Below are 26,115 nucleotides of genomic sequence, written 5' to 3'. Positions count from 1 at the left end.
AAAGGTTCAAAGTTTAGAGATACTTGCAAGCAAATATTGCGTACAAGTACCACGACGATGATGAAGATGATGGACGGCAAATGAAAACACAAACACTTCAACTCTGCTCATACGAATTCAGGGGAACGGAAGACTTCAAAGCATGCAATTTGCCTGTAGGCTTTAGCCGGGCAGTTGAACGAAAGAATACAGCACACTATTTTTGACGGGGTTCTGCACACACGTGTTAGATGAAGTGAAAGGTGATTCCATACATTTGCTTACCCATATACGGTGGAGGCTGCAGGTTACGGGAGTAACACTGCCCACCGGGTCCCGGACCAGGACTACCGTACCCCGGATAGGGATACGGCGGTGGTCCAGGATAGTGTTCCAGATGCTGGGGTCCTTGCGGTCCGGCCGGGATCAGCTGGGCACCGGATGGTGGCGGCACTGGACCACTTGTGGTAGGGGGCGGTTGTTCGTAGAGGTGTTCGCCTGGGCCGGGATGTCCCGGGTAGTACCGTCGGCTCGTTGGATAGTACTGGGCAAACTTTGGATAGAAGTGTGCCGGTGGATACGCGTGAGCATAGTACATCTCCGGAGGGTACTGGCTGTAGGGTGGTGCCGCGTAGTAGTTGGGCGCCAGGTGCGGCGGTGGACAGTGCATCTGGACCGGACGGGGATACAGGTTCGGTGGACCGGACGGACCGTAACGACCGTAGGACTGTGATCGGGACGACAAATCGCCAGCTGAAATCGAGGAATTCGGTTAGTTAGCGTCTTGGATATTGTCAAGGGAAGGGCATACCTGTTAGCAGGACATCGCTGTCGGTACTGTCCGCAGTCGATGAGGACGGCGGTTGGGGTAGCGATTGGACCGGAGAGTCAGACTCGGGTGGCTGTTTGGTGATGGTGCTACTGCTGGCGCTGTGCTGCGAGGACGAACTGGGAGGCGCCTGGGCCAGTAGGTGCGGAGATATCAACGGACCAGCCGGTTGATAGTAGCCTGCAAGATGAAAGAGAAGGAACACGTGTGAATCGGAGCTCCCCTAGTTTGATGCCGAGTACGTGCGAAACAATTTACCACCAACCACTAACAGCATTAAACAGTTAAGTTTAAATGGGCTTCGAACTAAAGGGTATTTGCACAAGTTGTGCTTTGCCATTTCTCCCCTGGCATCTGGTGAGACTATTGCTATGTACGTGTTAAGAGTTTATGGGTGCGATGAGCAAAACCTGGCAGACGTCCCGGTCGTACAACTTGGCCGCTGGAGGGCGAAGGTGGATGGAGTGAGTCATTTTCAGGGCATTTAATAATTCAACTTTGCCCTCTGCAGTCGGTTGAACTACTTTGAAGGCTAGCCCCGAGCAAAAGTTTATCGGGGTTAGATGTTAAACGACGGCTGAGATTTTAAATGTGTTAGAATCTTGGTAGGAATTGACTTCATCGGTGAACTGAGTTCACTCAGTCTTAGAATGTTGACACTTGAGCCGAGTGATATTAATTCACCGATAGATAAGTCAATTGACTGCTCTATGCAAGGTTTTCTCATTTCACGTATGTGCTGTATCATATTCACTAAAAATGTGCTCGTTTATTTGATCTTTATACATTTCTAGTTATACTTATTCATTTCAAATTTATTAAGGATGAGTTTATTGTTGAGAAGAAGGAGATTTCCGAAGGTGAAATACATCTTTATTCATCCTCCTTCATTTGTTCCATAAAATATAGAATTTTGGGAGAAATGTTCTCAGAAATTTCAACTCGGGTTCCCTTTAGACTGCACCTCGCTCGTAGCTTTTCATCCTGGGAGTAAATTTGCTTTCTCCTCGGTCCGCAAAACTCATCTGGCCCAGTCTCCCAGAGCTTCTGGCTGCCGTTCTGTTCTTATTTGTTTTGGCGCGCGAAGGTTGTATTTATTAGTTTTCAAATGCATATTTAAAATCTGCAGCACCACTTGGAGGAAAAAGTTGATAATCCCACTTGCGCGAGAGAATGAACAGAGTGAGTCGGCTCCGTTTCGACCAGGTGATGATGATCCCGGCTTTGTTCAAACAATCGCAACAATGATACAGCTCCCCAATCGGACGCTACTTAGCGTTTTGATGGATTACCTGCCCCGGGATCATAAATCTCGGTTCAACACGCTGGAGGGCAACATCAAGCGCCAGCAGAGCAAGAAGGTGGAAAATCAATCGACACGAAGCGTTAAATGATTTATACATGACAGGTTTATTTACATTCCATGTCAGTTATCGCCGAGGCGGATGAAGCATGAAAAAGGGATAACGGAAAAAGGGAATTCATTTGGAAGTCAGCGATTCCCGGGTTGAGTGCATCGCATAATTCTTCTTTTGTCTACTTGACAGGGCGCACACATCCTGGCGTCCCTCGATTAGATTTCGATTGAAAATTTTTCAAATTGAGAAACTCGGCTTCTGAATCGGTCTCAAACAGTTCGATTTCTGTTTCACACAGTCCTCCAAAACTAACACAATAGTTGAAAAGTAAACTTGAAATTGTAATATGATTTAAAAGATTTGGCTCCGTAATGCCTAACAACGCACGAGCCTTATAAATAAAAGATTAGATAAAAAACAGTTCAATTTTGTCATTCATATTAAGTACATTTTTTCTATAATATCGTGAAATGGGGTGTTGAGGGATGAAAAAAGGTCAACTTAAATTTCGAGTAACTTCTAGTATGTGAATAATAGAACAAAATACAGTCCTACCATTCTCCCAGCGTGTATATCAAAAGCCAATAACAATGATGACGATCCTATGAAAGATTTCTGAGATAATAATTAAGTGTGTGATTTTTAAAGGAAATCATGAATGGGGTATTAAGGAATTTGAGTTCTATAAATAAATCTTTATGTTGCCAACAGCGAAACTTTATTATTTTGCTCAATGTCATTGATGTTTCCCTTTAATCCTAAAGGCCTTGTTCAATCTTAAGCTAAAAAAGGTTGTGGGTTTTACAAACTTTATTTTTATATTTTTCTTGTGCATTTATTTTATTGTTTTGAACTTTTTTTTTCTTGTGGCAAACTATTCTAGAAATCTCACCAGTAGTTTTTCAAGTATTCTGTAGAAAATTGTGAGAATTTCCCGCACCGGTTCTGCTTGTCCAAATTGTCCAAGAATTCCTCTCAAATTGATCCTACAGTAACACAGCTTTTGACGAGATCGGCAAAAATTGATTGGGTATTGTCTTTTTCACCTATTGTATATATATTCAATATTTCGTCCTTTCAAATGTTCTGTCCTATCAAACTTTTGTCGTATCGATCTTTTGTCTCTGTATACATATTATATTTTCGACCAGCATACTTCCATTAATGTATTGTTCCGAAGAATGAATATCCGAATACGAAAAAAAAAGACTGTAGCCTGAGAATTTTTTTTATATGATTTGTCATCAGAAATGTCTTCAAAGCTAGCTGAAGCTGAAGTTTCTTTTTCATAAAATAGGACGGATTTTTTATGAATCTATGACAAAACGTTGGAAAGACAGATAATTGAAAGGTCAAAAGGACAAAGGGTCAAAGAGGAAAAAAGAAGGGACAAAAGTTCGAAAAAAAAGTTGAAATATCCATCGGGCATACAATTTTTGACCTTTTATCAATTGGACCGCTTGTCTTTGGACCTTTTACCATTTCAACGTTTTGTCTTTGACCTTCTGTCTCTAAACCAATTAAACTTCGCCAAACATTATTATGAAATTTGGCTAAAAACGATTTGAAGAGTCAAAATATGTACCAACATCTTCAAACAACTTCGTTTCCAGAAGTTTAATCAAAACTTTCATAAGTAAGCTTAACATAAATGGTATAGAGACAAAAAGTCGAAAGGAAATACGTAGAAAAGGAAAATGGTTGAGAGACAAACGACCAAAATCATTTGCTCAATGGGAATGTCTCCTTCATGAGAAAATGAGATTTGACCTTTTGCTTCGGATATTTTCCTCTTTGGCCAATTGCCGTCCGATCTTTTCTCCTTTGGAGTATATGTCTTTCAAATTTTTGGTATCTGTTCGAGTACCTCGAATTCTTACTCTGTTCATATATGACACTCCTTCATAACTACTAGTGAACGTGACTACTTTATCTTAACAATGAGTTGTCATTCATATCATACTTGAACATCTTCCTTTAGGCTATTCTATTTTTCCTCAAAAATACGTTCATTCTCATTCATCGTTCTCTTCCTATGCTTATAAGCCAAGAGAGCTTAGTGACATTTGAACACACGTAGACTAGCATACGCTCGTCATACACAGTTTGTTTTTGTTTTCCTCAAAGAAACTTGCACACGCTTTCCAGACTCATCAAAATGCATATGGAAATATTACCCAATTTGAAACCCGAATTCTGGGTGTTTTTCGAGACAGAGTGCATATAGATTTGTATTGATTTCATTTGTTTGTCATTTTGTAGAATATCGTTGCTCATCAGCGATATTATCAAATTTTATTTTCAGTACGGAAATTATTCATTGTTTGTCTAATCCAATAAAAAAAACCCTTCAAGAATTCTTCCAATGAATGTATTAAACCATGTGCTTTTAAGAGATTGCTCTGAAAATTCCCAATAGGATTTCTTCATCAATTATCTCCATACTTTTTCAGTGCTTTCTTCCAGAAATCTTACCAGTTTTGATTAAGCTGCTCCTGGGACTCCCACGAAAATCATTCCCAGGATTAGTAGTTATTATTCATAAGATTTTCCCTGAAGGATTTCTTATCGAACCAGACAATTTCTCAAAAAATCCATATCTAGTTTCTTTGAAATTATTATGATCATTTCTCCACCTGCTTATTACACATACATTCCAATTTTTAGTTTAAAATATCTTCCAGTTTTTCATTGGTAACTTGTTTATTATGTTCTGCAATTATTGAGGTTTTCTTCAATAAGTTCTAGGAATCTCACTGAAATTGTCTCCCAGATCACTAAGTAATGATTCTTCATAAAAGTTCTTTGTAGAGTTCATCAACAGTTTTTCCAACTTTGCATTATAGGTACTTTTGAAGTTTCTCTTCAGATTCCTTCAACAAATCTTTCAGAAAATCTTTTGGAATTTTTTCAATGATTGTTTGAAAAAATCGCATCACATATTGTTTGCGAACAAACCATCTATGGAACCCCAACTTGCGCTATTATGTAGAACAGTCTTTGCTCTCCTCTCACGTTAATCCACCCGATCACATACGATCGTGGATCGAATTAGACGATAGGTAGCTTGATAACTAAATGAATTCAAAATATAAGTTAGTGTACCACGAAACCCGGTCGAATACAGTCCCTTTTTTCATCCGCAGAACGAGTGATTTTCTATTCGGTGTCCGAGGTGCAGTGACCAGGTCTATGACCTGATAAAGTGGCTCTGGACTTGCATTCGTTTTTTTTTATTATACAGTCCACTAGTGCGGCAGTCCAGAACACATATTATGCTGGACTTCCTGCGAAAACGCATTTAATGGTTCATCCAGGTGTTAATTGAGGATTCCTCCTAATATTCCACAAGATTTCCCAAAGCAATGAAACAGGATTCAATTTGTAAAACATTCTTAAAGATTTCTCAGGGAAGTTTGCTGCAGATTAATCTGCATTTTATTTCACAGAAAATTGTCTTAGTGTCTCTTTAGTTTTCTTTAAAACTAAGTTTGGTGTTGTCCTTCCTGGGGATTTTTTTTATTACCGTACGGGTTTGGGCCGAAGGGTCTCAGATTTTCATGAAACTTTTTCCACAGGCAGGGCTCATGGATATATGAATAAAAAAAATTTGAGAAAAATTCAGGGTCGCCTATTTTTCCGGAAAACTCAGGTGGAAATTTTTTGTTTTCCCTTGACACTACTTACTTTGAAAAATCATAACTCAAGAACGAAGCATCGTAGAAACAAAGTTTTTATATGAAAATTTAAGCAAATTTTCTCAAAAATCCAAAAAAAATATGAACTGGAAAAAGTTCTCCACAAAATTTTCCACCGTTGGGAAAATTTGTAAAGAAAAGCCGGAAAAACTATGCCCGAACTCGTGGAAAATTTTTATATGGCACATCTGGACATTTTTCACAAAATTGGCCATAACTCAAAAACGAAAAAAAAGTACATTCCAAAAATTTCAGTGATTAAAGCTTATAAAATTACCTTCTCGAAAATATTTTTTTGAAAATTTTCCACGAGTTCGGGCATAGTTTTTCCGGCTTTTCTTTACGAATTTTCCCAACGGTGGAAAATTTTGTGGAGAACTTTTTCCAGTTCATATTTTTTTTTGGATTTTTGAGAAAATTTGCTTAAATTTTCATATAAAAACTTTGTTTCTACGATGCTTCGTTCTTGAGTTATGATTTTTCAAAGTAAGTAGTGTCAAGGGAAAACAAAAAATTTCCACCTGAGTTTTCCGGAAAAATAGGCGACCCTGATTTTTTCTCATTTTTTTTATTCATATATCCATGAGCCCTACCTGTGGAAAAAGTTTCATGAAAATCTGAGACCCTTCGGCCCAATTTGTATGATAATAAAAAAAAATCCCCTCCTATTAAAAAATTTCTTCAAAAATAAAAAATGCTATGTTTGCAACCAAAAAGGTGTTCAATGGTCCAATAGATTATAAGGTTTGTTAAAGGCTGCATTATCAGAAAATATTAAAGTTATTTATGCAAAACATAAATCACCCGAAAGGCTCGATACTGTTGCAGTCTGTAAGAGTTGCTACTGAATGTTTACATTCATAGGGCTCTCCAAATGCGATGTGCCACTAACTGTTATGGTTCGCGAACTGTTACATTCTCCGAATATGGTTCGATCAGCTTACTTCGGATCAAAATCCAAGCACTGCACGAGCGGTAGGATGGATGAACACAAAAACTGTGGAATGAATGACGTCTGATACGATGGCATTTTCATAAATCATTATTATTATTATTATCCAAGTTATTATCTTTATTAACGAGATTTGCAGCATTAGGCTGGCTCATCTTGGTGTTCATAAATCAAAAATTTTGCAAAGATTTCAGAAATATCCGAACACAAACAATAAGAATGGTTCAATATTGTTTGTTAAGTCGAATGTAACACACATACAATGAAAGCAGCTCTTATAACGAAAAATTATGGAAATAAACAAAACCGTACCGTTTTCAAGTGACACCATCGTGGTCAGCTGCCTTTAATTGACATTTTTCTTTTGTACGTTCGTTTGATCGCTTGTAAATGCTGAAGGCAAAATGAGTCAAATTTCAACAAAAACGTGTCGAATACCGTGATAGAAAACTTATTAGAGATCTGCTTCGCAAATCTAACGCTTGAGATTTTGATGCAAAATCACTCAACCAACTCAAACCGTAAAAAATTATTCAGTCGCAAAACCCGAATGTTGTTGTTTACGTTAGAAAGGATTACTATAATGACAAATCTCAGGCGTGAGTTATGAGACATTGAATTTTTCACAACACTGAACAACACTGGATATGTTTTTTAAAATGTCAAACAAGGTTGAGGATCGATGAAAAATACAGATAAATGATTCAACCTAATTGAAGGCTTCTGTGCTTCTGTTTTTAGTTCAAAATTTGCTCACTCAAAGCTCTACCGTTATCATCCACAACCCCTCTTCCCAAATGAATTTCTTATGAAAATCAGTAAAAACAACTTGCTGACGTCATCAAGGACAGCGAACCTCGTAGTAGGCCTTATTGGCTTATCTAACATCTGTAGCATTCTTCCGCTCTTCATCAGTTCAGTAGCAAAACGGAAAATATGATGCCACGTGGAAACCATCCAGCGCCGCCTTCGATCTCCCAACGAGCACACCCCGACCGGCAAAGATCATAATCACATCCAGTGAATTAATTAATTTATCTTCTCTCCTAGCTTGTTGGTGGATTGCGTTGCGAAGTCAAGGACCGGGGTTGCTCTGTATCCTTAGCATAACTAACCAACTCGACAGACTGAAGAGCCAAAATTTGTTACCGTAATTCGGGGTGTAGTTGATCAGTGGGAAGAAGTTCACACTCTCCTGTACTAACGTTATAGATTTCCAAGAGAGCTACATTTCCTTTAAAATTATCAAGCATCAAATGACGTCACATTTTCCTATATCCACTCTTGATTTCCAAAATTTGGAGATTTATTTTAAATGGTTTTACCATGAAAAAATAAATTATTGGATATGTTCGATGTACCGTTGTAACGTTCCTTTTTTTAAATTTAAATATAATGTCACTATGCAAAAAAGTGTTCTATGCATTCCAGATATGCTTCTTGAACCCAGTTTCAAATTGTTATCGAGATTAAAAGTTCATTTTCAGAGAAAAAACCGCTGTTTTCGTTAAACGTTGCCGCTTTCGAAGGAAGTTTCCTCAATTTAAGCGTTTGGTTCGCCAGCCAGAATCACACCATCTCGACTAAGCTGTAAGTGGATGAAAGTGAACCAACACTGAATGGCTAAAGTAGTTGCAAGAACATGCACTTTCGTATTATTAAAGAAAAACAAGAATAAATTACAAATTTTAGGACACAACAAAATTTAATCTTAAAATTTACCGATTCATTGGCTTGAAATTGATTGAGTCAATACAAATTTGTATCCGAAGAAACCTATTGCAGTAGGTTTAATCAGTTGTTCGATTTCACTCAGCAAACAGCAATTTATGAATTTCAAAAATCAGCAATTTTTGAATTTTAAAAATTGATTTCGTCGTATACTTTGTAAAAAAATTCATTTATGTAGTTCTATATACATCTTATCAGTACTAGTTTCGAAATGGTTTAGTGATCAACTTCATCCCATTTTACGGTATACTGCTGAGGAGTTGCGAGTCAAATGGGTGCGAAGCTGCAGGGAAAATAAGTGGCATTCGAGGGGAAGTGATTAAGGTGGCGAAATAAATTACATGCAATCTTGTCAACTTCTCGCACAGCATTTTCGCCAACATCGAGCGGTGATCGCAGTAAGCAGTACCTACAGTCGATTCTCCGTATTACGACATTTCTGAAGCAAGAATTCGAACGGCGAAAGTGATGGGAAAGTGATTTCAGTTGATTCGAAGTTATTGATAAGATATCGAGCTATGGGAGAGTTGACTGTCGTCTAGTTTCGGCGTGATGGATACGAAGAGAACGCGTCTAATCAAAGTTTAACGCTAAATAGCGCCCGGTTTCAATGCACTGGGAGGAGAAAGTTCTCTCGGTGACATATTGAGAGGTGTTGAACAGATTTTCGTTTGAGATTTATTAGCGGTAATAAGAAAGTTTCTCGCTAATAGGGAGCCGGATCCTATTCTGGGCACTTTTGATTCACTTCGGCAGTGGGGTTTTTTGAAAGCTGGTGATATATTGGCTTTTCAATCTTGACAAAATTAAAAACTGATATTTTATTTGTCCAAAATAACAGTTTTTAATTTTGTCAAGACTGAAAAGCCAATATATCACCAACAAGGAACTACAGTTGAACTACCAACGATTTTTTACAGAGCTATATTTGGCCACAATATGCGTTGTACTGAAGCGATTCTTACTGCAAAGTTTCAGACGATTCGAGGATAAACTTATTTTTGAAAAAAGGAAGCTGCGTCCTGAAACCAACTTTATTCTAAACGATAACTTCATTTTCATTCATTTTAGATGAATCTTTTCCGCTAGCCTTTATGAATAGACTTATCATCGGTGAATTGAGTTCACTAGGATCAAGAATCAAGTGTCAAAATGCTTGGACCGAGTGAATTAAGTTCACCGGTGGCTGAAGTAGGAGAATTAATTCGCATGAATTTGTCGTCGGAAAAAAGTAAATTCCCTTTGTAAAATTCACATTTTCCTGGCAATAAGTTCATTCTCATTCATTTCGAATGAACTCCTTTGCTTTGCTTGTTGGATTTTAGAACGGTGAACTGAATTCACTCTCTCCAATAATTTTGACAATTGAGCGCTTCTGAATGCTCCCACGTGTTCCAGCCCGGTTCAAGTGTCAAAACTCTTGGAACTAGTGAATTCATTTCACCGGTGGATAAGCCAATAAGCGAAACAAAGAGGTTCATTCGAAAAGTTCATCTCTATGCATTCCGAATGAACCTCGAGATAACAATTTTAGTTTTATAATGGAATTAAAAAGCAATGTATGAACTTCTCCCAGTGATTGAACCATGACAAAAGCTAGAAAGTTGCGAAGACCAACAAACTGACCTTTATTCGGTTTATAATTAGGTGTTGTGTTTGAATGTTACCAAACAAATTCTCATCAGACATTAATAAAGAGCAAGCCAATGTTCATCTATTTCGATAAATACAATCTTGTTTCCGCTGCAAACTGACTTCAACCGTCAAACATCCGGAAGCAATAATCACACCAGCTGCTGCATCTAAATAAACCTGTATACCTATACGGATAATGACACGCCATCACCAAACGGCCATCCCCCCGAAACCAGATCCCAATCTAATCTGAACCAATCCAAACAAGCGAAATTACCGCCTTTGCTTGATGCGAGTGAGTCCCGATTGGCCCCATACCCGATTATTATGCTTTCGGCAAATCCGCTGCGTGCGATGAGATGAGATTATCTCAATTGGGCCGGAAATGGGCATATAAGCGCCGCCAGAATCACGAATCACGCGCTTGCTGATGAATACAATCGGATAATAATTTTTCAATTAAGTTCTCGTGAAAATCGATGATATCATGAAATCAGAACGCAATGCGCTTAAAATCCATAGGGTGAATCTATGAATCTATGAATCTATGAATCTATGAATCTATGAATCTATGAATCTATGAATCTATGAATCTATGAATCTATGAATCTATGAATCTGTGAATCTATGAATCTATGAATCTAAGAATCTATGAATCTATGAATCTATGAATCTATGAATCTATGAATCTATGAATCTATGAATCTATGAATCTATGAATCTAAGAATCTATGAATCTATGAATCTATGAATCTATGAATCTATGAATCTATGAATCTATGAATCTATGAATCTATGAATCTATGAATCTATGAAATCTATGAATCTATGAATCTATGAATCTATGAATCTATGAATCTATGAATCTATGAATCTATGAATCTATGAATCTATGAATCTATGAATCTATGAATTTATGAATCTATGAATTTATGAATTTATGAATCTATGAATCTATGAATCTATGAATCTATGAATCTATGAATCTATGAATCTATGAATCTATGAATCTATGAATCTATGAATCTATGAATCTATGAATCTATGAATCTATGAATCTATGAATCTATGAATCTATGAATCTATGAATCTATGAATCTATGAATCTATGAATCTATGAATCTATGAATCTATGAATCTATGAATCTATGAATCTATGAATCTATGAATCTATGAATCTATGAATCTATGAATCTATGAATCTATGAATCTATGAATCTATGAATCTATGAATCTATGAATCTATGAATCTATGAATTTATGAATCCATGAATTTATGAATTTATGAATCTATGAATTTATGAATTTATGAATCTATGAATCTATGAATCTATAATTTTCTGGTTTTCCAAAAATAAAATAAAATAAAAAATGATTAAATAACTACAAACATAATTTCAAAAATTCACTCAACTGATAAAGCAGGAAACTGAATAATCAGAAAAAAATGACTTGGAAAAGTAAGACTAATAAGAAAAAAGAATTCGTATGACGAATAGAGAAATTCAGAGAGCTAGAACTCAATAGGGTTAGCAAATGAAGATATAAATTGATAATAGGTACAGAAATTTGCAAACCCAATTAAATTACTTGTCACCGTCGGAAGACTCAATTACAAGTGAACAAGACACCCCAACATGAATTGGCAAACACACACGTTTGAGTGTCGATTGTGTATGCAAAGGCACACATGTTCCCTTTTGGCAAATCCATTGGCAAGGAAATCATTATTATATCCTTTATTCCGTTCCTGTCTGGCTTCTTCCCCTATCGCTTCTAGCTTCTTCCGATAGAAGACTGTCTGAGTCTGCAGCATAAACCATGGCGTTGAGGACCTCGGCTACAGGCAATTGAAACTTGTTGAATTTATGTATTCATAACCTGCTCGGTCGCAGCGACAAAAAGCTGCCACACTCCGGTACAAAGTTTATGAATGTCTTGAGCGTTGTGCGTCATTGTCGGTGGTTGTCTTCAGATATAATACAATATAGGACACCGTCACTCGTCGTCGTCACTGTCCCTAACCTTCTATCTGTGCTAATAAAAGAGTTACTTTGTCTGTACCTTGGGGTTGTATTGACCCCAAATTAGGTCCTTAAATGTATAATGAATTCTATGTTTTTATTTAATAATACGAAAGAATATGTTCTTGCAACTATTTTAGCAATTTTCCAGCTTAAATAACGGCTATAATATATTTAAAAATGCCACAAGGCTTTTAGTTTTAACACTGGGGTTGTTCTTATCTGACATTTCGGAAGGGACACGGGAAACAAAATATACCCAACATTTGAGTTTAAGCCAAGGGGTGCGACAAAATCTCAAAAACCGAAAAAAATGTTTTTGGACTTAAACCAACGAAAATCATTTAAAAATTTAGTGAACATGTGATTCTGGCCCAAACTTAAGAGTTTGGTACTAAAATTGCTACAGAGCTTTAGAAATCTATTGAGTTCCAACCTTGACACTTTTGAGATCATGTTTGACGTTCAGTTCGCTGACAAAAACCACTGGGGTTTTGCTTTCTAACACTGGGGTTGTTTCTATCTGACATTACGAAAGGTACATGAGAACTTAATTTACCAAAAATCTCAGTTAAAATCTAGGGGTGTAAATAATAATCAATAAACATCATTAGAAAATTGAGTAAACGTGAATTTCTGATGTAAACTCAAACGTTTGGTACAAAAATAGGGCTTAGGGCTCTATTGCTCTTGGTTCATATTCATCCCTGAACACAGACAAAGGGTTAAACGGAGGAATGAGACACTTCGCTTCTTTTTACGACACAATGCGTGGCTCTATCCACCTTACATAGTGTGCGTATTTGAAGATGACGAGGCGTAAGCAGAGCAGACATCCACTCTGAGGACAGCGCACTAGAGACCGAAGGAAACGAGGAGTTTATGATGTTCGCATAAGCAACCGATTTCCTTCGTCCCACATTGGCGAACAGTTGGATAGTGTGGTTCAGAGGCCTTCACTTCATGGTGTAACAACAGCAATACAACAACAGAAAACAAGACGTTCCACCCGTCAAGACCAGGGAAACGACACTCTCGGTTGATTATCTTCATGGCAAGGCATGGCATGGTTCGCTCCTCCGAAAAGGCTCTCTTGTCGACGATGGCGAATAAAACTTAACGATCGGAGTAATAATATTATGACGCCCGTATTTATAGCCGCTCGTATTATAAGGGTTTATTGTGCCAATTCTTGCACCACACAGCGCCACAGTGAACAGAAGGTCGTAGGAAGATTTGCACCATCACCGCGCCATCCGTGTCGCTCGACCGACTTCAGCGTGTTCCAAGAGGGCTGTGATTCTGTCAAATTTTCATTTGATGCTCTAATGAGGTTATGATGTGTTAATCTGTTGCGAATTGGTGGGGGGATTTGGAGAAGGAACGGTGGGATTTATTGCAATCTATTATTGAATTATCAAAAACTTACGTTACAATATTGCGTCAGAATTTTCCTTCCATATTATTTGCTAGGACGTGGCCATAACAGTTCAAGAATAATTGATCACGTCTTCATTGATTCATAGATTCAGATATTCAGAGACTCAGAGATCCATTGATTCAGAGATTCAGATATTCTAAGATTCAGAGATTCAGATATTCGGTGATTTAGAAATTTAGAGATATTTATAGATTCGAAGATTCAGAGATTCAAAGATTCCGAGTTTTGGAGACTCAAAGATTCAGAGATTTAGAGATTACTAAATTCAGAGATTTTGAGAATAGGAGATTCTGAGATTCAGAGATTTAGAGATTCATAGATGCAGAGATTCAGAGATTCAGAGATTCAGAGATTCAAAGAATCAGTGATTTGGAGATTCAGAGATTTGGAATCTAAAAGATTCAGAGATTAAGTGATCGGTGATTCAGATATGTATAGATGCAGATATTCATAGATTCATAGATTCATAGATTCATAGATTCATAGATTCATAGATTTATAGATTCATAGATTCATAGATTCATAGATTCATAGATTCATAGATTCATAGATTCATAGATTCATAGATTCATAGATTCATAGATTCATAGATTCATAGATTCATAGATTCATAGATTCATAGATTCATAGATTCATAGATTCATAGATTCATAGATTCATAGATTCATAGATTCATAGATTCATAGATTCATAGATTCATAGATTCATAGATTCATAGATTCATAGATTCATAGATTCATAGATTCATAGATTCATAGATTCATAGATTCATAGATTCATAGATTCATAGATTCATAGATTCATAGATTCATAGATTCATAGATTCATAGATTCATAGATTCATAGATTCATAGATTCATAGATTCATAGATTCATAGATTCATAGATTCATAGATTCATAGATTCATAGATTCATAGATTCATAGATTCATAGATTCATAGATTCATAGATTCATAGATTCATAGATTCATAGATTCATAGATTCTGCCTTTTGAATTTTCCTTTTTCTGTAGATCTGATCTTCTGAACGTTAAAAGTAGAGAACAAATCAACTTCTAAACATTTGAACTCTTGAAATTTTCTGAATGTTTAAATCAAACTTCTGAAGTAGTCAATTACTAAACCTGAATTTTTCATATTTCAAGCGTGTGCTAGAATAAGGGCATAAGTCGTATGATCATGTTTCTTTCTGTTATCTAATTTATTCAATTCCATGTATTCTACGTTATTTTTGTTTTCATATATTTATACTGGTTTCATTCTTAATCTTTCAGCCGACTTCAATCCTTATGTTTTTCTGCTTGTCTCATTATTTTCAATCTCATTTTTTAAATTTCGTGTGTTATCTATACTTTCATGATTTGTTTCATTTCTGTCTCATTTGCTAACTTTTTTTTATTTTCCTCTACGTTTTAGGTTATGTTTCTTCTCTTATTATATTGCAATTTTTGAGATAACTTTCCGTTCTACGTTTGAGCTGAAAGCTAAAAAAAGCTGCCACATAACTGATTTTCACAAAGCTTCATCAATCTGCTGCGATGGTACCTTAGAAACCACGTTAATGACTGTTGTTTTCTGCTGTTTTTCAAAGCATGGGACTCTTCTAGCACGCTTTGATCAGATGGTTTCGTTCAATGATACAATAATTTTCAAACCTGCGGTAGAACATTGACAGCTGCGGTGGAACTTGACGGTTACCGCAAAACGGAAAATTTTCAAAAGAACCACAATATTTTCTATTTCTCTCTGCACTTTTTTTAGATCTGTTCGTTTCTGTTCTCCAACAGTGTTTACTATTGATTGTGTTTTTTTTTCTTCCGATATTTTTTAGCAACTCTTTGCTACATTTTTCACAATAACATTTCCGATTTCTTCCAGATCTGAATTTCTTGCAAATTTATGATATATATTTTTTTTGTTTCTGAACTGTTGTCTTTTCTTACTGATTTAGTTCCTCCAAGTTTTCGTTCCCTAATACTTTTTTTTATTTTTTCCTGTTCTCAACTTTTCTGATTAATGTTTGTTTTTTTTTTTTTTTAATTCTGATCACGAGTTATGATCATTCAAGTTTTCTGCAGAATTCCCAAGTTTTCTTAACATTTCTTGAAATTGTATAAGATTTCATCATATTGTTTGAGTGATTTCTCAATAGATTTTTGAAATATTCCTTGAGAGATTTTTGATGAAATTTCTCGAGATTTTTCTTGAGAGATTTAGACAAATATACGAAATTTATGATATGTGTTGATTTTTAATTTTTAAAATCAATTAGCCTACTTTTATTTTAACAAACACTGAATCTCTGAAAAATGTTGAATTGAATCTATCAATTACATGTTTATGGTTCTAGCTTTTGAGTTACCGTAAACTATGGAATTTCTTTGAAAAATATTCACAAAATGGCAAACACCACGTGTAAGCCATGTATAGCTGATTTAGCCATTTCTAAATCATAGTTTGAACCACACAATGATGATACTATCTACAGATCTAGTAGAGCAGCAGTCTTCCCATACGACCACCATAAGCTCCGATGCGAACGTCCGAACAGGATGACATACCTCCCTGGGGAGACTATGATGGGGATAGTTTTAAAACCCCTGCCGTCGTCCTCATTGCCATTGCTGATCCACTACTAGAAACCATTCCAGTTAGTTTCATTCCCACCTGTGTGCGGTTACCATCATAGTAGCAGGTGAGCTAGAAAAGCGATTGTGTTACCCGATAAAACACGCTCAGCTTGCTCATGGCACACTACCCGATCAGAAAGGTATAATAGAAAAATAACTTAATCAGATCAAAATTTGTTAACCTTTGGGTAACCAAGCGTAGATATTATAATGAGGAATGCACGATATATAAATTCACATCAAAGTTTTATATCAAACTAGCAACAACCTTCTTTAGCCGAGTGGTTAGAGTCCGCGGCTACGAGGCAAAGCCATGTTGAAGGTGTCTGGGTTCGATTCCCGGTCGGTCCAGGATCTTTTTGTAATGTAAATTTCCTTGACATCCTTGGGCATAGACCTGCCACACGATAATAAGAATGCGAAAATGGCAACTTTGGCAAATATAGCTCTCAGTTAATAACTGGGGAAGTGCTCATAAGAACACTAAGCTGAGCAGCAGGCTCTGTCCCAGTGAGGACGTTAATTCGAAAAAGAAGAAGAAGTAGTAACAACCTTTGTTATAATTATATCAACTTTTGTTTCAATTTGGGTAAAAATATATCAAGGCCATTGAATTTTTGTACATTTTTTTGTTATTAGAATACCTAATTGGTTTGATTTATGACATATTCTGTTATAGAATCTGTTCGAAAGAATACGCATCTCTGTTTGTTATAATTCTAATACTTCAATCTGATCGGGAATGCTCAGCAGTTGGAACCATGGTGGACGATTCTGCAACGGACACGAGCCAAAGATGCTATCCGTAGATAGTGAACGGCGATGATGACTTGCCAAAGGCGTACCAGTGGGCCGCCCCCTTTCGCGACCCTGTGAAAAACTGACCACGTTGTCCACGTTGTCCCGGTTCAGTGAGTGTTCGAAAGAGTGTAAATTGTTTCAAATCGAGTGCATTAAATTAGTTGCTGTCGTCCGGATCTCGGGGTTCCCATTTTGAGGAGTGTAACAAACATTCAAAACGGTATATCTTAAGACCTATTTGATGTTATTCAAACATATTTTTAAGTATGTATTCATTTTGTCTTCAAAATTTGAAAGAAACAACAAAATATTGAGAAATATTTTTAAGCATTAAAAGAAAATAGATGAAGAAGCAATTTTATAGACAAATATGCTTACACCACTTAAGGTGAAACAGTTTGGAACCAGTTTCTAAGATTGCACTGAAACTTCAAAGGCACAAATCTCGCAAACAACGCATCCAACAACAGTGAATTTTTTATTTTGGCTTTGTGCACTAGCAGAAAGCTTAAAATTTGAAGATCAGAAACGTTTGCTAACTATTTCTCCAGTTTAGTGAATTGGAAAACGTGAGTAAGGGCACAAGTCAGCCATTGTGATGGCCATCTTTGGATTCCGAGATGTTTCGCCCTAAAATAGATGTAAACATATCATTACTAATGTTTACTTTACTTTACCTATTTCTTCTTATTTACTTACTTTACTTACCTTACTCACTTTATTTACTTTACTTACTTTACCTACTCTACTTACTTTACTTGCTTTACATACTTTTTTACTTACTGCATTTTAGGTACCCCTAATCATAAAATTGCACGTAGGTTGACTTCAATGTTTCTGAGATTGTTATAAAAGTTTTCCAGAACCTTTCGACACAATCATTAGTCAGGCCGACTCCATCAAGAGGGTTGGACAATCAAATGGACCATTTTGAATGAAGAACCAATATTTATCCGTTTTTTCCCTGGCATGGGAGAATGACAAACGGATTCGTTATTTGCACTTGAAAGGAGTATCGATTTTACATTTGATCCATTTTTTTTTCTTCTGTTCATTCGCCAAACGAATATACAATTGAAAGAGGAAATATTTTCGAATTTTCTTTTACGACCAGCAGGAGCCATCCACGAGATAGGCGGATTTTTTTCTCCGGGGCAAAGCTTCCCCTTATGTTAACACACATACACACACCCATCTCATGGAAATCGATTATTAACGAGCCTTCGTCAAGCTTGCACCCGAAATGGTGCCGATGGCCTGTCGGGGCAATCTGGATGAAAGACCGAATTTACAAAAGCTTGTGAAAATTCAGAGCTCAGCTTGATGCTTACGGTGAAAATCCGTTGGCAGCACTTGGCATATCGGTGAAAGGCAGGAGTAGTCGAGGAGGGTCTAAAATGTTCCCAGAAGAGGACTTCTCCCTAACCTTACCTCAGTTACGCCAATGTGTGGATGTGCTAGAAACCCGCCTTCTTAGAAATTCCAAGTTAGAATCCGTTTGTTTTGAAACATACACATCAGCACTTGTCTGTTCAAAAATACGAACAGCTCGAGCGAGTTTGGGTGCTCCGGATGCTGAACCCATGATAATTGAAATTCATGTTCACCAAAATAGAACATTCTCACGCCAGATTTGCAAATTTTCTCTCATATTGAATTAGAATTATTTGAAGGGCATCATACGCAAATATAAAAACCAGTCTTGATTTCTTGAATACTTGATTCTCTTCATTCTCTTGATTTTCTTGATTCTTTTGATTCTCTTGATTCTCTTGATTCTCTTGATTCTCTTGTTTCTCTTGTTTCTCTTGATGCTCTTGATTCTCTTGATCCTCTTCATTCTCTTGATTTTCTTGATTTTCTTGATTTTCTTGATTCTCTTGATTCTCTTGATTCTCTTGATTCTCTTGATTCTCTTGATTCTCTTGATTCTCTTGATTCTCTTGATTCTCTTGATTCTCTTGATTCTCTTGATTCTCTTGATTCTCTTGATTCTCTTGATTCTCTTGATTCTCTTGATTCTCTTGATTCTCTTGATTCTCTTGATTCTCTTGATTCTCTTGATTCTCTTGATTCTCTTGATTCTCTTTATTCTCTTGATTCTCTTAATTCTCTTGATTCTCTTGATTCTCTTGAATCTCTTGATTCTCTTGATTCTCTTGATTCTCTTGATGCTCTTGTTTTTCTTGTTTCTCTTGATTCTCTTAATTCTGTCGATTCTCTTGATCCTCTTGATTTTAGTGATTCTCTTGATTCAACCAAAACATCCTTTAAAAATGTCTTATTCTTCGATTGTGAGGACAGTACTACGTTTCTCATAGAGACTTTGGTTTCGTAAAATTTGTTTCGTTCATTCACGTTTTATGAACATATTTTGAAAGCGACAACATCATCATCATGGTTGCGTAATGAATTGTGACCAGTCCTATACTGCCCATAACTGCAAAACAGTCACATTCGACATTTTTGACAAATTGGAGTTAAGACCATGGAGAGTCATCAAATGATAAATACTTTCGATCAACTTACTGAAATCTGTGAGAATGTTCTAGAAAATTCGAGAAAAATACCAAGTTGTTTTGTCACATTGGTAATTATAACCGCATAACAGTCACACTGAGATTATAAATGAGCCTCGTAATGTAATAGCAATAAAATTTCTATCAGAATTATTTTCTGGCTATTCACCTAGTATGCGATATCAGTTGTACAAAATATCAACCTCAAATAAGCACTTTTGAGTTCCTGGTAATTTTTAGAAACTTTAGTTTCCTCCCATACTGCCGTAAAATGCACACTTAATGTTCCATTTACTCAATGCCTACTTTTGTCGAATGTTACAAATATTCAGTTATGGGCAGTATACCACCAGTCCAGTCTTAAAAGCGTATTAAACCTCCAGCAGTCAGTGCTACTCGGACCAGAGGACAGTCAGCGAGTCGAACCAAGCCAAACTCTCGTCCTCGCTTCGTCTGATGGCGGCGGCGGTGCTCGTGGACGCGGGGGTGAAGGTAATGATGATGTAAATGAATCTGGGCACGATAAGAGATCGCGACTAGCGCTCGGTGGGGGCTTATGCGAGTCGAAACAAACGCGTCGTGGAAAGCGTCCTCACTCGCACAGCTTCTTGCTGTGGAGTTCGGATGGCGAAGCGAGGATGGTGGAGGACTCATATTGGTGGATGCTGCTTGCTCCACTGCCGTCGTCAACCTCGCGCCATCCGGAGACGACAACGCACAGTGGTACGCCTTCTTACAAAGGTCGGACAAAACTTTAAGATTGCATCAAATAAACTGAAAACGACAATTCATTAACTAAATTTGTTGCTCAATCTAACATTCATGGAAATAAACAAAAACTTATAATTTCGATTCCTCGGAGTATTTTGGTCCGATGATTTTTTTTCATAAATTCAGATAAACTGGCAATTTTTTCTTAACATTCGAATAAAACACAAGTATTGACCATAAATTGAAACCCAAGATACAAACACAACTTTCTTATAGTATTCTGAAATTAAAAATCATTTATTAAAATCAATATCGTTCATTTAAACTACGAAACCATTTATTGGTGTTTGTATGTCACGAGTTAGCTAAAGAACGAGTCAATCGAATAGTGTTCTGCTGTATTCGCCCAGAACGCCGACGTGTTCGTACGTTGAAAAAGTTTAGGAAAATCTCTAGAATAGTCGTAAAACCTAAAAAAATAAACTGTCATTTTTGTAGGAGATTGCAAACCATTTTCCAACAGCCTTTTTGATGGCAAGACGAGTTTGCCGGGATCACTATTGCTATAATGCGATATTCTCTCACGTTTCCATAAATCGTATGGTGAACGGTATATTTACAAAATCTTGTTTTACAAAATAGATATTGGTAAAAGAACAAAAGCTGTTTTTAGTATGGGCCAGACTGGGGAAAGTAAGGGGGATCATTTACTTAATGCGGCTGTATCACCGCAGATGAATAAAACATTGACGAGATTTCTGTACTTGAGAGCCTAAGTAAGGTCATAAATTTCGAAATGGTTCTAAATTACGCTAAGCGTACTCAAAATGTCGTTTTTCCAATAATGCGTCTTATGAAGCGTTTGAAAAAGTAAGGTGACGTCCCCAGTTGAATCCATGCACTGACGTAAGGGATACTGAAATCAGGAAAATGTAATAAAATTTTGATTCTATATCTTTGAAATCTCAAATCTCACTCCGTAAAACCCAAGCAAGCGGGTACGTTTTTCGTATCGCCGGACTGGAAGTTTTGTTCCATTTTCGTGTTTTGATGGGCAGCATCTTGTTGCGCAGTCGAGGATGAAGTGTTAACTGGTGAGCTCGTTCCATGCTTCTGTTTCAAATTGGTTAAATATGATGGTTCACTTGATTATGTATACTACCGTAATCTGGCAGATTGACGTAAGCTCTATTTCCATTTTTAGCACACGGCGTGTATATGGGAAAGGTTTATCACAAAAAAATAGGCATCGCTAAATCTTTCACCATTCGAAAATATAGGTTTTTAGCTTTCATTTGACGTGTTCCCCAAAAAAATCTACCGAGGGATCCCGAACATTTTTTTTTTATTTAAAATTTTTGTTCTTTAGAGTACATTATTTTTAAATGTAACCATTGCAAAAGACAGCTTCGTTGGATAAAAGTTTTATTTTCATATAAAAGTTCATGAAATAAATATACATACATATCTATTGAGTTTCACTTTGTAAAAAACAAAACTTCTTCTTCTTCTTTTCTGGCGTTACGTCCCCACTGGGACAACGCCTGCTTCTCAGCTTAGTGTTCTTATGAGCACTTCCACAGTTATTAACTGAGAGCTTACTATGCCAATGACCATTTTTGCATGCGTATATCGTGTGGCAGGCACGAAGATACTCTATGCCCTGGGAAGTCGAGCAAATTTCCAACCCGAAAAGATCCTCGACCGGTGGGATTCGAACCCACGACCCTCAGCTTGGTCTTGCTGAATAGCTGCGCGTTTACCGCTACGGCTATCTGGGCCCCTAAAAAAAAAACTGTCCTATGTGATTTTGAGGATTTATTGAGCTATAGGACACTTATTCGATTAGATATGTTGTAAGTTCGACTGTTCACTTATTCATACTGTGGAAGTATATTTAACCGAGCACTGTTTCTTTTCATGGTTAGAATACATTAAATTTATTCTTCTTCTGTCTGGCATTACACCTCTGCTGGGACATAGCCTGCTTCCCAGCTTAGAGTTCGTTGAGTACTTAATTATTGATTGAAAATTTTCTTTGCCAATCAACCGTTAAAGATTAAAAGAAGTATGGATCAACATTACAACGGCCTACGAAAGTAAATGGAATATGCTTAAACCCAAGCCTTACCAAAAAGTCTAAAAAATCCTCATTAAGAATATCATCCAGGCACCCGGAGTAAGTGACACTACACAGACTTTTTTTTAATAGTATTGAAGTTATTTTGATGTTTTAGCTTGGAATTTCAAAATTTAATAATAATATAGTGGAATATATTTCCTGTTAAATCAAATCATAAAAATAATTCCACCGTGAAAGTGGTTTTCTGACAAGCAGAACAACAATAATACAATTTTCACAATTTCTGCAGTAAGATTGATATCATATTCATATAATATATGTTTTCAACATGAAATATGGTTAATTATGTGATTATTGGCAACGGTAAGTATTATGAGGGAAAATAAAAAAGTTAAATTTCATGTGCCCACTTGCCCCGTAGAGTTGAGTAACTGCAATTTACAGTTGATTTTTATGACTTTATTTCAAGGGTTTCAATATCTCGAAAAGATACCTTCCCATTCGTGCGGACATCAGCAAATACAGGGTGCACTTTTGCAATTTGGGCTATTTCATGAAAGCAACATCAATCAAGTGGCTGCATTTATTGGTCGTAGCAAAATGAGCTCCATACAGCATGCATTTTACATTACCTTTTGGAGCTTTTTTGGGGGATTTTGCGATGATAGCGACTCAAGAGTCTGCCTTAAGCTTTGCCTCTGTTTTTACAGTAGCTCCATAAACTTAAGTCAGGAGGCTGAGTCAAATAAGGATCTCCAAATTCAAACCATGTGTCCCTTTTTTATGTAAGATGTCCATGAAATTTCCGTTGCAGAGACATAATGAACAAACTTCCAAAGATATTGAATTTATCGACTGTTTCGTACTGTTAAAAAAAATGACTCAATGATTCTTTTGGTCTAGTCCAAACTGTTAGTACTTACTTGGGAATGGCGTTTCTTGAATCTTGAATAGATTTTCTGTTCCTCAAATGTGGCATTTTTGCTTATTTATGAAGCCAGTTTGTTCCTGTTGACCACGATATTTTCAAGGATATAACAGTTGAGTTAACACAACTGCAAGACTATTTTCAATTCAAAGAGTCACTATTTTGGCATGTTGTTTTTTATATCATAATTGTGGAAAATATGACAATATTTACCCAGCAGCAAGTGATATTGATTTGTAAAAATGGTTCAAAAGAGCTCTATTTCGTATCAATCGTTTGGCAGCGTCCATTTATTACATAACGCTAAAATCGGAAATTTTTGACCACCTCACCCCATCCCCCTCCGTAACGTTTTTTGTATGGAAAAATTAAACGCTATTCCCCCCTCCTCCTAGAGCGTTACGTAGTTTGTGGAATTTTCAGGATAATTGATTGGATCTCATCGGTCAAGTATATTTTTCTTACACACAATATAAAAAAAACAATCATGATAGGCGAATCAAATTCTCAGTTAATGAGTAAACGAAGAACTCTTATTTGAGAACCTGTCTTTGTCTCAATAGGGGTTTAATTCCAGAAAGAAGGAAAAGAAAATTAATCTTTTCTAAATATGAACAGAAACAGTTATACACTAGAATCAAATACACACTTAAATCCGAATGCCGATCTCAGCTGTGCAAATCTCGGTAAAAGGTCGTTTGTTGACATCTTAGTAAAAGTGACGTTTGGTAACGGCACCCAAAGGTGCTGTTTTAAGTAAACTTGATGTTAGGCTTTTTTTTTTTTACTTAATCATTTATTTAGCAGGCTCAAGCGCCCTTAGGCATTACGGAGCCGGATTGAAAGGATTTATTTACAAAATCATATTTGTTTCTTATAGAACTAAGTTAGTTTTGGGGAACCGTAAAACTCGCGGTTTGGTCGAGGTTAAGGAATACAATCATTTTTGGAAGGGATGGGAATTTTGGTTTACTTGTTGATCTTCAACAGCAGCATGTTGTTGAGGCGTTATTGCTGCTGGTCAACGCAGAGTGGACATAACGACAACCTGTAACGGTACAAACAAACGGGTTTCGAGGGAAACAAGGTGGACATCCAAAAAAACGGGAAGGGGTATACGAGGAGGACAAGCGGAACAAAAAGCATATTATCAAACAAAAACGTCGATTTGCTTCAAAAACTTGTAAACAAGTAACATGTAGTCAAAGTCCAGTCTACCCAACACATCTCTAATGTCTTCCTTGTCTGGTTTTCCTCGGGCCCTGAGAGATGTACATAGATTTGATCTGGTAATTTCGTATTCGGGGCAGTACCAGACAACATGGTTGATGTCTTGGTAACCAGCTCCACAACCACATCGATTATTGTCTGCGAGCCCTATTCGATAGAGATGCGAGCCTAACGAGTAGTGGTTGGACATCAGCCGACACATTATTTTGATAAAGTCGCGACTCATGTTCATCCCTTTAAACCACGACTTCTTTGATACCTGCGGGAGAATGGAATGTAACCACCTGCCCAATTCCCCTTTATCCCATTTTTGTTGCCAACTGAGCAAGGTCTGCTGACGAGCAATTGTAAAAAATTCTTCAAAGGCGATTTGTCGATCATAAATATCGCCTTCCATAGCGCCCACCTTGGCGAGTGCGTCCGCTTTCTCATTGCCCGGAATCGAGCAATGCGAGGGGACCCAAACCAAGGTGATGGTATGATTCGACAAAGCACTCAATTTAGATCGTATTTCACGGAGGAAATACGGGGAGTACTTTACCGGCCTCATTGAACGTATAGCCTCGATGGAGCTGAGACTATCCGTAAAAATGAAATATCGATCAGAGGGAAGAGAGGCAATTCGCTCTAATGCATAGTGTATAGCCGCTAATTCTGCGACGTATACTGAACAAGGGTTCTGAAGTTTGTGGGCGGCGCTATGAAATTCGTTGTATACACCAGTGGAATCATTTGTTTTTGACCCGTCAGTATAAAACGTTCTGTCGCTGCTGATCTGGCCGAACTTGTTTGCAAAAAATAGTGGTATGACCTCCGATCGGAGCCGATCTGGAATTCCATGGGTTTCTTGCCTCATGGTCAGATCAAAACCTACAGTGGAGTTGGAGAGATTTGGGAAGCAACTACGATTGGGAGCATTCAAAGAAGGGTTAATCTCCAGACTCATGTACCAGTAGTACAGTGTCATGAATTTTGTTTGAGGATTTCGTTCGATTAGCCTTTCAAAATTTTCAATAACCAATGGGTTTAATACCTCACAGCGGATGAGGAACCTGAGGGACAATTCCGCGAAACGATCTGATAAAGGAAGGACTCCTGCTAATACTTCTAAACTCATTGTATGAGTCGAGTTCATACAGCCTAACGCGATTCGAAGACAGCGATACTGGATACGCTCAAGCTTCAGAATGTGTGTTTTCGCGGCGGATTGGAAACAAAAGCTACCGTATTCAAGGACCGAGAGGATTGTAGTGCGGTATAACATTATCAGATCGTCCGGGTGGGCTCCCCACCATGTTCCGGTCAGTGTGCGCATGAAGTTGATTCGTTGTTGGCATTTCTGATACAGATACTTAATGTGCTTTCCCCAAGTGCATTTGGAATCGAACCAGACCCCAAGATACATATGTGAAAGACCCTGAGTTAGTTCCTTACCCATGATTTGAAGCCCCAACTGTGCTGGGACATGCTTCTTAGAAAAGACAACCAACTCAGTTTTCTCCGGAGAGAATTCGATACCCAGCTTTAAAGCCCAAGTAGACAAATTGTCTAGAGTATCTTGCAGT

General features: G+C 37.2%; 1 protein-coding gene across 1 annotated transcript in view; it reads right to left on the bottom strand.

Annotated features, from left to right (window-relative positions):
- Positions 1-26,115, bottom strand: part of LOC5566168 (titin) — a 676,879-nt gene that overhangs the window by 8,468 nt on the left and 642,296 nt on the right. Inside the window, exons 7-8 of the mRNA XM_021854618.1 lie at positions 791-988; positions 265-732 (exon numbers count right to left, since the gene is read on the bottom strand). Coding sequence (XP_021710310.1) covers positions 265-732; positions 791-988 — 666 coding nt within the window. The remainder of the gene's footprint in view (positions 1-264; positions 733-790; positions 989-26,115) is intronic.

The sequence above is a fragment of the Aedes aegypti genome, chromosome 3 (assembly GCF_002204515.2).
Source record: "Aedes aegypti strain LVP_AGWG chromosome 3, AaegL5.0 Primary Assembly, whole genome shotgun sequence".
NCBI lineage: Eukaryota > Metazoa > Arthropoda > Insecta > Diptera > Culicidae > Aedes > Aedes aegypti.
Note: the sequence above shows the minus strand (reverse complement) of the source record. Positions and strands in the feature narration are given on the sequence as shown.